This window comes from Danio aesculapii, chromosome 22 (assembly GCF_903798145.1).
Source record: "Danio aesculapii chromosome 22, fDanAes4.1, whole genome shotgun sequence".
Taxonomy (NCBI): Eukaryota; Metazoa; Chordata; class Actinopteri; order Cypriniformes; family Danionidae; genus Danio; species Danio aesculapii.
Window position 1 is genome coordinate 9661446 of NC_079456.1, and position 18979 is coordinate 9680424.

The window sequence follows — 18979 nt, forward strand, 5'->3', positions numbered from 1 at the left end:
GAGAGCTATAAATTGAGAAGAGATGTGAAATTCACATTTGCCTAACCCTGTTTGGTTGCAATTAATGGCATTTGTTTCAGAACACTTTTTTTTGTTAACGCCACTTTCATAATTATATTATCATCATAACAGTACAGTTTGTGATATAATTTTCCTCAACACAGATTTCCATCAACAATGGCAGATTAGGTGCAGAAATGTCAGAGAAACAAGAAATGGACTCCATGCAGGAGTCTCCAAGTCTCCAAAGGGAACAGAGGTAAGGCTATGGCTGTACTCCAACATTTATTAACTAAGACTTTACATCAGGAATGAGGAAACTTGGTGCTGTTGGGCGTGTCCCGCAGATTTTTGCTTCAACAGTAACCAACAAATCTGAACATGCCAAGCAGTGTCTTCAAGATCACTAGATATAGGCAGTTGTGTTTGATTAGGGTTGGAGCTAAACTCTGCAGGACATCGTCCCTCAAGGACCATCTTTGCCCATCTTTGCTCTACAATTAATTGTGATTTACGCTTCAGATGATTTAAATCATAAGAACCTGAATTGAACATGGTCAGTAGCAATGTCAGAAAAAACAGCTCTGTACTAAGAAAAATTTAATACATTGGTTTATGAGTCTATAAAATCAGAGTCCAAAGTCTACAAAGGTGTTTTGCACTCAGCTTTCGTTTTTTTGCCAAAAGGGCTTAGTACATTTGTATCGGACAGGACTGGAGCTCATCTACTTTTTCCTAATGTTCATTTTAATCATTCATTTTCTTTTTGGCTTTTTCTCTTATTTATCAGGTGTCACTTCAGCAAAAACCGCCAACTTTTCCAGAATATATTCTACACAGCGAATGCCCTTTCAGCCGCACCCATACACACTGTAAAGGCCCATCTATTTTTCCTATGACGGAACTAACAGCATGGGTGAAGGTTAAATGCATGTAAGCCTTTTAGCACATGTGAAAAGAAATATTTTTATTCATTAAGATTTATTTTAATTTGTTTCCAACTCCGAATTTTAATCTGACTCCAATTTATAATAATTTTAGATTTATCTAATTCAAGCTGATTACCTTATATAGGTTGTGATTCGGTCTAATTTAGATTGATTAACCTAATAAATCCTTATTCTCAAGTAATGGTTCATCATTTACCCGAAGTCGCTTAGAGTCAGTATGCTGGCCAGTTACATCTGCTCACGGACACAACCTCGCCAGTTCCGATTCTTAGCCGATAAGCTAATTTCCTTTAAATAATAATAGGCCGCCCCATGCTTGCACATATTTAAAGAAAAGTTTAATTTAGCTTAGTCAAAGAATATAACTGAAAGCTACTTCCTTTAAGCAATAATTGGCCGCCCCATGCTTGCACATATTTAAAGAAAGTTGTATTTAGCCCCCTAATTTATATTATACTAAGTCAGTGATTGTCAGAAATCATCAGGTCTCTAATGCTGTGCCCATGCTCCATCCATTGATCCTGAATGTATGACAAATCCTGGTCGTAAGCTGCGGAAACATCAGCCTAAACAATCTACTAGATTTAAATGATTTCAGGAGATATTAGAGTTAAACAAGAATTTTACATTTATTTGTCAGGCAAAGATTTTCTATTCCAATTCACATAATTAAACAAAATAAGCCAATCAAGATTGTACAACATCAATTATTCGAAGATACATTTAAGTTAGAGATTAATACCTGACCGTGTAGAAATACATTGCAGCATATAAGTCCTGATGCAGAGCTCAGAGACTCACAAACTGCAATGGGGTATCCTGCCTACAGAATCCCACAGACACTTCTGCACCCTTTGCCTAAATACTCAAATCGTCATAAATTCAAGACAATAAAAGCTTCACCAAGACACTTGCCTGGTCATGAGTTGATGTAAAGACCATTTGCCCTGGAGTGGAGCATCTGGCAAAGATCTTATCAAAGTCAAAACCCAAATTAACTGATATACGGGAGATTGTAAAATACTACAGTGAAATTAAGACCACTTTACCAATCACACAGAGAGATTTAAAATGACACCAAACATGAATATAAAGCCACAAGATACACCATATTAAAAACTTAAACATTCTGTGTGGAATGTGAGTGAGCTGCTCTGGTGGAGAAGGTAAAGTCCAGGGCAAAGAGGGGGGCTCAGGATGCATGATCGAGACAACCCGAACAACTGGTTTTCTAGCTGATCTTCTTCTCAGATTAGAAAGTTTATTGTTTTAGTGCTTGACCATTTGGTGGTCCTGTCTCGTGTGGAGCTCCTTAACCGTTTTCAGGGTTTAATATTAAGGAGAGATATAGCCATCCTTACAACACTCGTACACCATGGGCAATTTAGTTTATTCAGTTCACCTATACCGCATGTCTTTGGACTGTGTGGGAAATAAGAGCACCCATAGGAGGCCCTCGCCAACATGGCGAGAACATGCAAATTCAGAAACACCAAATGGTCCAGTCAGTACTCAAACCAGTGACCTTGCTGTGATGTGACGGTGCAAACCACTGAGCTACCGTGCCGCCCCCTTTCCTAATGTTAATCTCGTTTAATGATAATGTGCATGACACAACTAAAGACAGAATTCATTATAATAAGTGATTCACACTTGATTGGATGCAGCATGGCATGTCACAACGTTTTATTTTTGACAATCAATGCTTTTGCTCTACTAACTGTATGTTAGAATCACAAGGAATCTGATGCAAAACTGATATTCCATAAGACTTTCAAATATGAAGAACTTGATCACAGTTCTGCTTGCATTTTGGTGTGATCATAGCACAGGAACTGTGAACCATTTTAAATCTTGAAACTCCATTTGAAGCAAGTAAATTAGCGTGTTTCAGAACAGGATCGAATCCAGCACAAGGACTTCGGTGATGTAAGAGTATTATTTATTTATTTTTAATTAAAGTGCCTTGCGAGAAATTCAAGGCCACTTTACAGCACATGCAATTATGCAATAAAACAACAGTAAAAAATAGAGAAGATGATAAAATACAAAGACATTCTTAACTGTCTGCCCAAGTAAAGTCTATGTACGGGTAGCACTGCTGCACCTTTAAATCTCTTCCACTCAGATGGAAGCATTTCCTGTTGTAAAATGATATTTTTGTTCTCCCTCTGCTCTTTGTGTCATTAGGGGAAGATCAGATTTAGAAGATTCCAGCGCTGAGTCAGTAAAGAGTGATCAGTCAAAAGGTGATGTGCCACTTTTTACAGAAGAAACGCCCATCGAAAGGTATTTCACATGTTTTTTATTATTATCAGACTCGCACACAAACTATATTTTAAAATATTTTAAGATACAGCTGGGCTGTAATTTTTTAATTATGATTTACAGTTGAAGTCATAATTATTAGCCCCCCTTTGGATTTTTTCCTTTTTTAAATATTTCCCAAATGATGTTTAGCAGAGTAAGGAAATTTTCATAGTATGTCTGATAATATTTTTTCTTCTGGAGAAAGTCTTATTTGTTTTATTTTGGCTTGAATGAAAGCAGTTTTAAATAATAAAAAGAAAACATTTCAGGTCAATATAATTAAGCTTTAAGCTATATAATTTTTGGACAGTCTACAGAACAAACCATCGTTATACAATAACTTGCCTGATTACTCTAACCTGCCTAGTTAACCTAATTAACCTAGTTAAGCCTTTAAATGTCACTTTAAGCTGAATAGAAGTGTCTTGATAAATATCTAGTCAAATATTATTTACTGTCATCATGGCAAAGATAAAATAAATCAGTTATTAGAGATGAGTTAATAAAACTATTATGTTCAGAAATGTTGAAAAAAAAATCTTCTCTCCGTTAAACAGAAATTGGGGAAAAAATAAACAGGGGGGCTAATGATTCTGACTTCAACTGTATATGACATGATATGTTTATATCAATGTTTGTTATGTGATATGAGTGAGTTACTATGAGGAAAGTGCAGAATACCATTTGTCTTAAACATGCGTCATATTTTATATGAAGGCTTTAAATTACTTGTAAGTTTTAGTTAATGGTTTCCATGGAGCAGGTATGTGTGCTATGTGTGAGATGTGGTGTTTTCCTTATTGCATAACTTGCACAGGTATTTTCTTCATCTGTAAAGGTTAGAAATGCATAACACAAGCATCGAACTACTTTTAAAAGTTGTACTTTTTGTATGAATGAAGTCATATGAATATGTTAGAATTAGCCATGTTTTCTTCAATGACTAAAATAGTTGTTTTCTCGTGATATCAGAATGGATAAATTGGTCTAAAATATACACTTTGTTGTTGGACAATAAAGATGGCAAATGTAGTATTCTAAACCTAATTAGATTACTATAAGCAGCAGTAACCGCAGTGAATACATGGGTTTTGTTTATAGATTTTAAACATTGTAATACATATCTTAACACTGATTTGCATATAATGAGTAGTAGCTTATATTTGTTTTCAAAGCCTTAAAAATGAACATTTATTAGAGAGCATTGGACAGGATGTAAAAAATAAAATAAAACAACTAAGACAAATTAAGGAACCGCCTTTGTGTTGTCAGTGAATGATCAGGTTCACATGTGTCCTTCAGTGAGGAACATCATTACAAAACAGAAGATGCTTCATGTACCTTGTTGCAATTATTCATACAGTCATGTTAGAAAAGACACTCTTTTAATTAGATTTTTTAGATAATAAACTTACTATAGTTTGTTTTCTTTCGTCAATTTGTCCTTAGTAAAAGGTCAGGCTCACCTGTGTTTAGTTCTGTATCTATGAAGAGTGACCGTTCAAAAGGTGATGGACCAAACTTCAGTGAGCAACAACCATCATCTACCAAAAGGTATTTGTTTCTGATTTATTTTAATAAAATGAGTAGTAACTTGCGTATTTGTTTTCGGAGCCTTTAATTTGGTCTTTGTTTCGTTGGACTGAATTGTGCAGGATGTAAAAAATACATAGTAGATGGATAGTTTTGTTTTAAAATCAAAGTATAAAACCAGAATACAACATCCACACACACCACACACACACACACACACACACACACACGCGTCACTCACCCCAAAATTAAATGTGCACCTCCTCTGTCTTCACCAAAACTATTCACAGGGTCAATATACATGGTCAGGCTGCCATAGCCAAACTTTTGGTCACTTGTGCTAATGTCAAACATTGGTTTAATGGTGCCAGCAGTGAAAATCTTGGGCTGTGGACAATGTAAAACATGTATTGTTCTCTGAGTCCACCTTCATTGTCTTCCCCACATCCGGGAGAGTTAAGGTGTAGAAAAGCCTCAAAGAAGCATCTGTTTCATGCCCAGAGTGAAGCATGGGGGGAATCAGTGATGGTTCGGACTGCAATATCATGGCATTTCCCAGGCCCAATACTTGTGCTAGATGAGCACATCACTGCCAAGGAATACCAAACCATTCTGAAGGACTATGTGCACCCAATGTTTTAAACATTGTATCCTGAAGGCAGTGTTGTGTATCAGGATGACAATGCACCAAAACACACCACAAGGCTGATGAAAGAGTGGTTTGATGAACATGAAAGTTAAGCTGAACATCTTCCATGGCCTGCACTCTTACCAATTCTAAATTATTATTTTTGAGCCACTTTGGGATGTTTTGGAGGAGTCAGGAAACGTTTTCCTCAAACAGCATCACTTAGTGGCCTCGCCACTATTCTGCAAGAAAAAGGGCTTAAAATCTCTCTGGTCACTGTGCAGGACTTGTATCTGTCATTTCCAGGATGAATTGATGCTGTATTGGGCACAAAAGAAGGCCCCTAAACCATACCAGAAAATTATTGTAGCCTAAAACCAAGAGTTTCAGTTTCATTGTCCAAGTGTGTGTGTGTGTGTGTGTGTGTGTGTGTGTGTGTGTGTGTGTGTGTGTGTGTGTGTGTGTGTGTGTGTGTGTGTGTCTATGTATTATAACTTCTCGTTATCATGTTTTTCCTCTTGTCTATTTGTCAATAGTGAAAGATCAGGCTCACCTGTGTTTAGTTCTGTATCTATGAAGAGTGACCGTTCAAAAGGTGATGGACCAAACTTCAGTGAGCAACAACCATCATCTACCAAAAGGTATTTGTTTCTGATTTATTCTAATAAAATGAGTAGTAACTTGCGTATTTGTTTTCAGAGCCTTCAATTTGGTCTTTTGTTCGTTGGACTGAATTGTGCAGGATGTAAAAAAGTAGATAATAGATAGATAGTTTTGTTTTAAAAAAAAGTATAAAACCAGAATACAACATCCACACACACCACACACACACACACACACACACACACACACATGCGTCACTCACCCCAAAACTAAATGTGCACCTCTCCTGTCTTCACCAAAACTATTCACAGGGTCAATATACATGGTCAGGCTGCCATAGCCAAACTTTTGGTCACTTGTGCTAATGTCAAACATTGGTTTAATGGTGCCAGCAGTGAAAATCTTGGGCTGTGGACAATGTGAAACATGTATTGTTCTCCGAGTCCACCTTCATTGTCTTCCCCACATCCGGGAGAGTTAAGGTGTAGAAAAGCCTCAAAGAAACATCTGTTTCATGTCCAGAGTGAAGCATGGGGTGAGTCGGTGATGGTTCGGACTGCAATATCATGGCATTCCCTAGGCCCAATACTTGTGCTAGATGAGCACATCACTGCCAAGGAATACCAAACCTGTGTGTGTGTCTATGTCTATGTATTATAACTTCTCGTTATCATGTTTTTCCTCTTGTCTATTTGTCATTAGTGCAAGATCAGGCTCACCTGTGTCTAGTTCTGTATCTATGAAAAGTGACCTTTCAAAAGGTGATGGACCAAACTTCAGTGAGCAACAACCATCATCTAGCAGAAGGTATTTGTTTCCGATTGTTGGTCAAATATAAAGTGTATAAAAGTATTTGCACAAAATGAGTAGTAACTTGCTTATTTGTTTTCAAAGTCTTAAAAACAAACTTTTTTTCATTGGATAGAATTTTGCAAGGTGTAAAAAACTTAAACACTGGCCAATTTAGTGTTGGAGTTTCATAGCCAGTCTTCATTGATTGCACATTCCACCAGTAAGAGCAGAGTGCGAAGGTTTAATTTGCAGAGCAATAGCACAGTTTTGCTTAAAATATTGCTATGAACACAACATTATGGGTGACATATCAGAGTTCAAAAGAGTGCTTCTCTCTGGTGTATCTATGACCAAGACAGCAAGTCTTTGTGATAATCAAGAGCCACAGTATCCAGGGTAATGTCAGCATACAGACAAGGACAAACCACATCCAACAGGAGTAACTGTGGATGCAAAAGGAAACAATCTGGGGTAGCATCCGGACATCTTTTTCAGATTGCATCCTAAAAACATAGGAACTACAGCTGCTCAACTTACTGCAGAATTAAATCTGCAACTCTCCTGTTTTCACCAAAACTGTTCATTGGGAGCTCCACAGGGTCAATGTATACATGGCCTGCACACTCAGGAGATCTAAATATTAGTGAGCCAATTTGGGGTGTTTTGGAGGTGCGGATCAGGAATTGTTTTCCTCTACCAGCATCACGTAGTGACATGGCTACTGTTCTGCATGAAGTAGGGCTCAAAATCTCTCTGTCTGCTGTGCAGGACTTGTATCTGTCATTCCCAAGACAAATTGATGCTGTAATGGCAGCAAAAGGAGGCCCTGCACCATACTAATGAATTATTGTTGTATAAAACCAGTCAGTTTCATTGTCAAACTCCTGTATACAGAGGTTGGACAATGAAACTGAAACGCCTTGTAGGGGTCGCACAATGAAACTGATCGTTTTAGACTATAGTAATTCACTTAGAGATTTCTTAGCCCTGACTTATTTTAAGATCACAATAGTCAGACTACAGCATTGCGGTAGCTAAAATCAACTTCTGTTATTTACTGAATGAAACCTCTTTGAATGAGACTAAGGATTCTTCTTTGTGTTGTTAGTGAAAAATCAAGCTCACATGTGAGAAAACACTATCGCAAAACAGAAGATACTTCATGTGCTTTGTCATGTTATTTCTAGAACTTACATCTATAGTCATGATGAGTAAGACAAATACTTTACTAATAATCGTTTTATAACTTCTTGTTATGTTTTTTCCTCTTGTCTATTTGTCATTATTGAAAGATCAGGCTCACCTGTGTCTAGTTCTGTATCTCTGAAGAGTGACCATTCAAAAGGTGATGGACCAAACTTCAGTGAGCAACAACCATCATCTAGAAAAAGGTATTTGTTTCTGATTGTTGGTCACATATAAAGTTTTTAAAAGTATTTGCACAAAATGAGTAGTAACTTATTTGTTTTCAAATTCTTCAAATAAATCTTTGTTTCATTGGACAGAATTGGGCAGGATGTAAAAAGTGTTTTAAAATCAAAGTATAAAACCAGAATACAAAACACACTCAAACACATTACTCACAGCAGAATTAAATGTGCACCCCAACTCTCTTGTTTACAAAAAACTGTTCACTGTGAGCTCCACAGGGTCAATATACATGGCCAGGCTGCTGTGGCCAAACCTTTGGTTACTTGTGTCAGTGCCAAATGTTGGTTTCAATGGTGCCAGCAGTGAAAATCTTGGGCTGTGGACAATGTGAAACATGTATTGTTCTGTGAGTCCACCTTCATTGTCTTCTCCACACCCGGGAGAGTTACGGTGTGGAGAAGCCCCAAATAAGTGTGCTACCCCGACTGTTGCATGCTCAGAGTGAAGCATGGGAGTAAATCAGTGATGGTTTGGGCTGCAATGTTATGACATAAGCTGGGCCCAATACTTGTGCTAGATGGGCACGTCACTGCCAAGGGCCACCAAACCATTCTAAAGGACCATGTGCACCCAATATTTCAAACATTGTATTCTGAAGGCAGTGCCGTGTCTCAACATATTAATGCACCATTACACACTACAAGACTGGTACAGAGTGATTTGATGAACATGAAAGTGAAGCTGAACATCCCCCATGGCCTGCACAATCACCAAATCTTTAAGCCACCGAGCCACTTTGGGGTGTTTTGGAGGTGTGAGTCAGGAAATGTTTTTCTCCACCAGCATTATGTAGGCACATATGAACTATTCTCCAAAAAGAAGGGCTCAAAATCTATCTGGCCACTGTGCAGTACTTCGATCTGTCATTTCAATGATGAATTGATGCTGTATTGGCAACAAAAGGAGGACCTGCTCCATACTAATGAATTATTGTGGTCTAAAACCAGGCGTTTCAGTTTCAGGGGTCGGACAATAACACTGAAATGCCTTGTTTTAGACTACAGCATTGTGGTAGCTGATTTCAATTTCTGTTACCTACAGAATTAAACCTTTTTGAGACTATGGTGTCTCCTTTGTGTTGTTAGTGAAGAATCAGGCTCAAGTGTGTCTTTCAGTTTGAAAACACTATTGCAAAACTGAAGATACTTCCTGTGCTTTGTCATATTATTTCTAGAACGTGCATCTATAGTCATGATGAGTAAGACAAATACTTTACTAATAATAATTTTATAACTTATGTTTTTTCCTCTTGTCTATTTGTCATTAGTGAAAGATCAGGTTCACCTGTGTCTAGTTCTGTATCTGTGAAGAGTGACCGTTCAAAAGGTGATGGACCAAACTTCAGTGAGCAACAACCATCATCTAGCAGAAGGTATTTGTTTCTGATTGTTGGTCACATATAAAGTGTATAAAAATATTTGCATAATGAGTAGTAACATATTTGTTTTCAAAGTCTTCAAATGAATCTTTGTTTCATTGGATAGAATTGGGCAGGATGTAAAAAGTGTTTTAAAATCAAAGTATAAAACCAGAATACAAAACACACGCAAACACATTACTCACAGCAGAATTAAATGTGCACCCCAACTCTCTTGTTTACAAAAAATCTGTTCACTGGGAGGTCCACAGGGTCAATATACTGTACATGTTCAGGCTGCTATGGCCAAACCTTTGGTCACTTGTGCCAGTGCCAAATGTTGGTTTAAATGGTGCCACCAGCAAAATCTTCTAATGAGCATTTTATAACTTGTATCATTTCTCTTGTCTACTTGTCCTTAGTGAAAGATCAGGTTCACCTGTGTTTAGTTCTGTATCTGTAAAGAGTGACCGATCGAAAGGTGATGGACCAAACTTCAGCGAGCAACAACCATCTTCTACCAAAAGGTATTTGTTTGTGTCGGTCAATTATAAAGTGTCTAAAAGTATATTTCTTCTATAGTTACTAAGTTTAAGCTCTTTGAATGACACCCTTCTTCGTGTTCTTAGTGAAAGATCAACCTCACATGTGTCCTTTACTGAGGAAACACCATTGCAAAACAAAAGGTATTCCATGTGTTTCATGTCGTATTATTGATAGAACTTGCATCTGTAGGCATGGTGAGGGTAAACACCCTTCTAATAAGAATTGAGAGCTTCTTGTTACCGTGTTTTTCCTCTTGTCTTTAGTGAAAGGTCAGGTTTACCTGTGTCTAGTTCTGTATCTGTGAAGAGTGACCGTTCAAAAGGTGATGGACCAAACTTCAGTGAGCAACAACCATCATCTAGCAGAAGGTATTCGTTTCTGATTGTTGGTCACATATAAAGTTTATAAAAGTATTTGCACAAAATAAGAAGAAACTTGCTTATTTGTTTTCAAAGCCTTCAAATTAATCTTTGTTTCATTGGACAGAATTGGGCCGCATGAAAAAAGTCAAAATAATAGTTTTGTTTTAAAATCAAAGTATAAAACTAGAATATAAAACACCTGCACCTCAACTCTCCTCTTTAAGGCTGATTTATACTTCTGCATCAAGCGCACGCGTATGCTATGGCGCAGCCTATGCGTTGATGCATAGCCCTACGCCGTGGCCGTTGGCGTCACTGACGCGCACCTCTCAAAAAATGTTACTACATGTCACAACGACACGTAGCGCTCAACTAGCACAAGGAGCTCTGTGATTGGTCGGCTTTGTAGCGCTGATGAGTCTGGGCGGGACCAAGAGCCGCGCGAGCCCGATGGAGCGATTGTTTACAAGTGTAGAGCCCCGTGAAGGAGCTCCAGATGGAAAGTTTTGTTTTTGTGTTTACCTCATGGTTAAAGTTGTTGCACGCCTGCCGGTTCCTGCCTCAAAATGAGCGAGTTTGACTGTTCATCGGGAGCTCCACAGGGTCAATATACATGGCCAGGCTGCTGTGGCCAAACTTTTGGTTGCTTGTGCCAGTGCCAAACATTGGTTTCAATAGTGCCAGCAGTGAAAATCTTGGGCTGTGGACAATGTGAAACATGTATCATTCTCTGAGTCCACCTTCATTGTCTTCTCCACAACCTGGAGAGTTACGGTGTGGAGAAGCGCCAAAGAAGCGTGCTACCCAGACTGTTGCATGCCCAAATTGAAGCAGGGAGGTGGATTGGTGATGCTTTGGGCTGCAATATCATAGCTTTCCTAGGCCCAATACTTGTGCTAGATGAGCGCTTCACTGCCAAGGATTATTGAACCATTCTGGAGGACCTTGTGCACCCAATATTTCAAAGATTGTATCCTGAAGCCAGTGCTGTGTATCAGGACGATAATGCACCAACTCTGGTGACAGAGGGGTTTGATGAACATGAAAGTGAAGCTGATCATCTCCCATGGCCTGCACAATTACCAAATCTAAATATTATTGAGCCACTTTGGGGTGTTTTGGAGATGCGAGTCAGGAAACATTTTCCTCCACCAACATAGCCACTGTTCTGCAAAAAGGCGTTTCAGTTTCATTGTCCATTTTCTGTATACAGGAGTTGGACAATAAAACTGAAACTATAATTCTTAGCTCAGCCTTATTTGAAGATTACAATAATCAGACTACAGCATTGTGGTAGCTAATTTCAACTTCTGCTATTTACGGAATTAAACCTCTTTGAATGAGACCTTTATTTTGTAGTGAAGGATCAGGCTCACTTGTGTCTTTTAGTGAGGAAACACTACCGCAAAACACAGGATACTTCATGTGCTTTGTCATATTATTTCTAGAACGTGCATCTATAGTCATAATGAGTAAGACAAATACTCTTTTTTTTTTTTTTTTGTACAATATATTTATTACTTTTTTCAATTTGCATATCACAACAGATTACACAATTACAGAATAATAATCATGAAGGCACAGCAAACTTTTTACCCCCCATTTTCCCTCCCAACAACCCATTCACTTAAAAAAATATTAATAAATAAATAAATAAATAAATAAATAAATAAATAAATATAATAAAAAAAGGGGGGGGGGGATATGTTTAAATCAGGTAGAGAGTGTTTCCTGAGTGTGTTTAGACCATGATACTTCCCATATTCCAAAGCTTGTTCTTGTTGTAGTAGACTGTCAACATTTACATTGTACTTTAATGCTCTTATATTTAGCTTTTTATAAGTTGTAATAATGCTGCTTATTCTTGTCTATTTGTCATTAGTGAAAGATCAGGTTCACTTGTGTTTAGTTCTGTATCTGTGAAGAGTGACCATTCAAAAGGTGATGGACCAAACTTCAGTGAGAAACAACCGTCATCTAGCAGAAGGTATTTGTTCTGATTGTTGGTCACACAGTGTATGATTTGCAGTCAAAAATGAGTCCCAGCTGGTTTGTCATGAAGTGTTTAGTTACTTATCAACTAAAGAATTCACTAAGATTTTACAGTTGAAATCAACAATACTCTGCGGAAACTTCAGTAGGCTGAAGAGAAGGAAATAACCTTGATGAGTTAATATTTGACCAATGCTCAGCATTTGTAAATGTTTATAATGTATGTACACTCTAATGTTTTCGTCCTTAAACTGGTTCTCCTAAGATTTGTCTGCCCTTAAACTGGGCCAAATTTTAGAGTGTCCATAAAATAATTTTTCAATTGCACTTCAGTCACTGGCAAATTAGAACTCTGTTCTCCTCTTGTTGAGGTGCCATAGAGTTTCATTGCTTAGTCATGATTGCTTAGTCACAAACCTCTCAACTTTAACACTCGTATGTATTACACTAGTCTGCTCTGTAAGTCACAGTGGCCATCAGCCTATGAATTGATGGGCTTCAGTCAATCAGCACACCCAGAGGGTGTTGGCATTGCACTATAGCTACACAGCATCTAGTTCCTTATGCAGATGGGTTTTGCTAGACACATTTTGTTTAACTATGAATCTAACTGCAAAACTAAGCCTAAGAATAAATCTGATTTTTGATCCCTATTTGTTTTTTATTCTGTTTGCAGAGGATCAAACTTGCGTGTGTCCTTTAGTGATAAAACACAGTCACAAACCCAAAGGTATGCCATGTGTTTTACATTGATTTTGTTTTAATTGGGTATATGTTTTTAAAACTAGTGTTGAAAACACGCACATAGAGACAATGTTTCGCAGTGTGGACATTAGTGTAAACGGAAACCATACATTTCTTTGCTATAGTGTACTATATATATATATATATATATATATATAAAATATTGAATGGATAATATAATAAAGGCCCACTCATACTGCCTTCAATTAGCATTTGCAATTTCACTTAAAAAAACTTTTTTTTTTATTTTTATCTTTGTCATCAGTGTAAGATCAGGCTCACACGTCTCTGTGAAGAGTGACCGTTCAAAAGGTGATGGACCAAACTTTAGTGAGGAATTGCCATGTTACACAAGGTATTTTGTGAGTTTCTTAAAGCTTGTATTAATGGGTGATGAATGTAACTAATACAGGGGTTAAACTAAGTGCAAACTAATACTAGAAGCTACACTCTGCTCAGGACTAGCAGCCATATCCTATTAGCAAATGAAGTCAGTTTGTAGTTCTGTCGCTCTGATGAAGAAAGCACTTTGTTGGGGTAAACATCAATGTTTTACAGTGATTGCCACATTTAGGATAAGCACAGGTACAGATCATTTTGGGAAACTCGCACTCTTAATTGTCTTGTCAACAAACCTTGTCACTGTTATTCACCTTATTCTCCGCATACGAGTGGGCGCAGCCATCTGAATCATTTTGGCTCGAAACTTCCGGTCTCATTCACTTCCATTTATTTTTAAACGTTAAAAACAGCTCGTTTTGCTGCTTGGTGTTGCAAACTGATATTTTCTTATTATATTATTCTACTTTGTCTGTATTATCATGCAAACACTTGTTTTTAGAGTAAGTAGTTTGACCGTTTTTTGCCGTTTATTATTCCTAGTCATTTCTCCCATAGGCAGCTGAGTCGGAAGTTCTAAAACAATCGCAAAAATGCACGCACTTCCGCATTGAAGAATAAGGTCAATATGACACTGTTTTAAAGACAACCAATGTTGCGTACATAGGGCATATAGCATAAAGCTAATTTGCAGCCCTCGTCCATGGTTAGTCTTAACATTAAAAAATAAAAAAACAATCAAGAATAAAACACAATACAATAAACATGTACAGTATACACAGAGCCACAAACATAAAATGCAAGTCAATCTGCATAAAGAGAAATGTAAACGTGACCAACCTGAAAGAAGTATATTTAATGTTCCCATTGCTGTAAAGATTTCAACCATTCGTTTAGCTTTATAGAAAAAACTGGGAGTTCTGATTGTAACTTTAAATCGACAGGCGTGGCATTCCATAGATGTGAACCTTTTACTGAAAAGGATGACTGACCCACAGTGGTTCTGCATCTGCGGATTCTACAATTCCCACTTACTGCCCCTCTAGTCTTCGCCCCATCACTGCTAAATTTATGTACCTACTCACAGACTACTTTAGGGGCAAGACAATGTACACACTTAAACAAGGTTTTTAAAAACGAAAACTTGAAAAAAAACATCAAAATTTAGCAAGTTATTTCCTTTACAGTTCCTTTACACTATGCTTTTATACAGCAGCAGTTAAACATCTTATATAATTACATCCAAGACTGAAGCAAATGTTTATTAGAACACTTTTCAGCAACATGCGGTTCTTCCCTGTGTTCATCAAATATTTAACCACCAATTTTGATGCAGGATAATGAACACTGAACACAAAATGGGTAAATCACTTCCTTGAAGTTGAAAACATTGATAAAATGTCATTTCATTTATAAAATTAAATGGCCAACCTAGCATCCTGATGTAAACCAGATTGAAAATCTGGGAAATCTCTGACAACAAAGTTCTGTCTGGACAGCTTGAAATTTAAGGCCAGGGCAAGAACAGCAGAGAGATATAAGAGTCGCGATGTGCTGTGAAAACTAAATTCAATAAAAGTTATTTAGTTTTGCATAATAGTAAACTTATCCCCTAACGGTAGCATATGTGATGGAAATTATAAATGCAATAATTAAATAATATGTGTTTTTTCCACAATATGTTTGACTTTAGAGTTCACTCAGACTCACGTGTTTCTAACATTGTATCCATGAAGAGTGACAATTCAAAAGGTGATGGATCAAACTTCAGTGAAAAATCACCATCGTCTTTCAAAAGGTATTTCTAGTTGTTTTAACCAAATTATATTAACGATGGTAAGCTGTTAATTTCCTTCTTTTTTGTGTGTGGTTTAGTAACAAGGAGCAGAAGACTACGGTAAACATTGGCTCAGAAATTACACGATGGGAAACACTGAAAGCACAGAAGGGATTAAAGAGCGACATGGAATTGGCATCATTTCTTCTTAACAAGTGAGGACTCAGTTGACCATAATTACCTTACTTTGTGATGTGCATTATTAATACAATTCAATGTTCACTGTAGACACTACAGTTTTTTAAGTCTGCATAAACAAAACATGCAAAAACATTCAAGTCGATGCATTAATACTACAATGCAGGGCTGGGAGATTAATCAAAGGTGAATTTCATGCACATTTTGTCCGTATAGCCAGTTCTAGAAAAACTCTAGCACATGCGTTCAGATGGGGCAGCATTTACTACACAAAGCGGTAGTACACTGATAAGCTATGGAAATATCGAAGGATAATAATGACATCAAGAAAATCGTTCTGTGATAGTCACTTGTTTTTACTCAAAAATCCAATCAAACTTTTATTGTCACATCATCAGCAGCACGTGTGCTATGATGAGTGAAAAGCTCGAAGTCCAAACTGGCGATGTCACCAACCAGAGCGAGAGGTGGCAATAAACGCACCAAAAAGTTTGTTGTCGACCACCGAAAAACAGGTAGAAGGAGGAATCATCATTCTTGCCATCATATGGGGGGCGTTTGAAACCGCCTACTACTCAGTAGGTACTGCATTTGAATTGAAACATACTACTCGGCCGTTAGAAAAGTGTGTTCTATACAGTATGAATGTGAAAAGTATGAATGGAATTCATACTTACTGCATCCTCCATTTTGTCATGGTCATGTTACCTACCTGCGTCAGTTGCGTCGCTTCACTCCCATTCATGAATTCTCTCGCGGAGCATCATGGGGTAGCGCAGCGTGCATGGGATGTGCACTTTTGAATCTTACTGGAAATAGTAGGTCATCCGGGAATTCTCGCATACTGATTTTCGAATTCTATGAATTCGGACATACTACTCGGCTTGCAAACTGATTTCAGCATACTATACAGTATGGAAGTATGTGGTTTCGGACACAGGCCCTGATTTACTTTCATTGGCTAGACACAGCTCGCAGCTCCGTGAATGTCAGTGCTGTCACGTATTGATCCACGATTGGTAAATGTAGCTTGTGTGGACACGACTGTGCTACTTCACTACTTCACTAATAAAATAGCTTCGGTACTGAAAAGCTTTTTGCTTTATAAAGTAGCGACAGTACTGCCATGCTACTGAGAAATGTAGTTAACTAGTTGCTTAACATCTGTAGTTAAGCTACTTGTAGCGACGCTACTGCCAAACACGATTAATGTGATAAAATTGCTTTGGCAGGTTTTGGGAGTCTGTTGGTGCCCTGAATTTCACAAATCGATAACTTTGTGAGTCTTAATATGTCATTCGAAATGAAAGGGTCTGGTTTTATTTCTGTACACTCATGATAACGACAAAAAACATTTGCTTTTATAAAATAAAGGCATTTCCCAGAGATGGGTTGCGGCTGGAAGGGCATCAGCTGCGTAAAAACGTGCTGGATAAGTTTGTGGTTCGTTCCGCTGTGGCGACCCCGGATTAATAAAGGGACTAAGCCAAAAAGAAAATGAATGAATGAAAATAAAGGCAAAGTTACATACCTGCAGATGCTTTCTCAGGTTCGACAATAAAGCCTTTGATGTCGAAATTATTTTAACAGCTGGCAAACAAATTTTGCACTGAACTGTTATATTTGTTCCCTTGAAATTTGTGATTTCAGGGTGAAATTATATTTTAATTTCCAGCAATTAAATGCATTTTTATCACTTGCCATGGTGGCAGCTCTCAGACTGGTTGTCGTAGCCTAATACTTTTAGCAGCAAATAGGATTACCGTAACTAGTAGACGTGGTGCGCAACAAATTCAAACCGGAAAACCAATCAAAAGCACCAGAATACCATGGCTTTAATAAATGGCCTTAGCCGAAGGCATCGTGTATATCCAAAACAGGCAAAGCAACAGATTAATATTATTCAACATATTTAGATGTAACCCCATTTGTAATCTTTAACATTTTCAAAAGTAACTGTAATTTAATTACACATTTTTTTTCTCAGTAGCTGTAACGAGTTACTGATACTTTTATTTGATATTTAAATTACGTAATGCCGTTACATGTAACTAGTTACTCCAAGACCCTGCTCACTTTAAAAATTCAGTTGAGTGTTTAAAGCAAATCCTGATTTGGATGATTCCTTAGTCATGTGATTATTAGCCGTGTTGAATCAATAAAAGCAATTAAATAATTTGTTAAATCTCAATCATTTCTAATAAAATGCTACAGGGAAGTCGCTTTTAGAGGATTTACTACAGATCACGCTGTGCAGTCGTAACTGTGCTCAGTCATTTTGATTAATCCAGCCTAGCCCTTCCTCATTGCATTGCAATCTATTGAGGATCAAAAGATTAAAATAAATAAATAAATAAATAAATAACTGATGTCTTATTACAGGATAGTGCACCCAAATAACTCCATTCCAACTTAGCCAATAGTATTTATTAAACTGCACATAAACATTTGTTTTTAAATCCCATTAATTGCTTTTGTTTATAGGGTTCAGTATGAAAAATCAGACTCCGATTTAAAGTATCATCGCTCCCGCAAGAGTTTCAAAGAAAATCTCCTCGGGATCTTTAAGGTAAGCAAAAATAATTACATTAAGGTAATTTTGCCCTGTCTTGATTTGTATGTCTTGTTTTTATGTTTGTGTGTGTTTTTTAACTTGCAGGATCTTGAGAACAAAGTAATTGTGTTCCTGAAGACCGAGCTAGAAAAGTTTAAGAAAATAATACAAAAAGGGAACACTCAATACTTTGTGCAGGACTTTACAGAGGAGATGGAAAAAATCAAAGAAGCAGCTCTTGACATTACACTCTATTTCTTAAAAGATATGAAAGAAGATACAGTTGCTAATACTCTACAAGGTGAGAGGTTCATAAGTAGAAGAAGCTGCTAACTAATTAAATTTAAAATAAAATTATGTCAAACTTTGTTTTTTGTTTTCATTTTGTGTGTTAGATGAACTGGTCCTCATTTATCAGAGAAAGCTCAAATTCAACCTGAAGAAGAAGCATCAGTCTGTATCTGAAGGAATTGCAAGGCAAGGTGACTCCAAGCTTTTGAATGACGTCTACACGGATCTCTATATGACTCAGTGTGCCAGCAAACAAGTCAATACTGAACATGAGGTCAGACAGATTCAGGCTGCTGCTCGGCGACATGAAACACAAGAGAGACCGATTGAGTGCAAAGATTTGTTTGAAGCTCCTGATCAAGAAAAGCAGATCAGAACTGTACTGACAAAAGGAGTGGCTGGCATCGGGAAATCAGTCTCTGTGCAAAAGTTTATTATAGACTGGTCTGAAGGCAATGAAAATCAAGATATCAGTTTTATATTTCTTCTTGCATTTCGAGAAATGAACGTAAAGGAGAAGGATAAACAAAGCTTAATGAGTCTTATATGTCAGTTTTTCCCAGAGATAAAGG

At 37.4% G+C, this 18979-nt stretch overlaps 1 protein-coding gene across 1 annotated transcript in view; it reads left to right on the top strand.

Moving 5' to 3' along the window:
- Positions 1-2987: 2987 nt before the first annotated feature.
- The window catches only part of LOC130216643 (NLR family CARD domain-containing protein 3-like), a 34285-nt gene continuing 18293 nt past the window's right edge, over positions 2988-18979 (top strand). The window contains 16 exon segments of the mRNA XM_056448531.1: positions 2988-3025; positions 3141-3239; positions 4710-4814; positions 5958-6062; positions 6727-6831; positions 9515-9619; positions 10027-10131; positions 10234-10290; positions 10414-10518; positions 12395-12499; positions 13181-13234; positions 15281-15385; positions 15463-15579; positions 18047-18131; positions 18222-18417; positions 18512-18979. Of these exon segments, the coding sequence (XP_056304506.1) occupies positions 2988-3025; positions 3141-3239; positions 4710-4814; positions 5958-6062; positions 6727-6831; positions 9515-9619; positions 10027-10131; positions 10234-10290; positions 10414-10518; positions 12395-12499; positions 13181-13234; positions 15281-15385; positions 15463-15579; positions 18047-18131; positions 18222-18417; positions 18512-18979 (1954 nt within the window).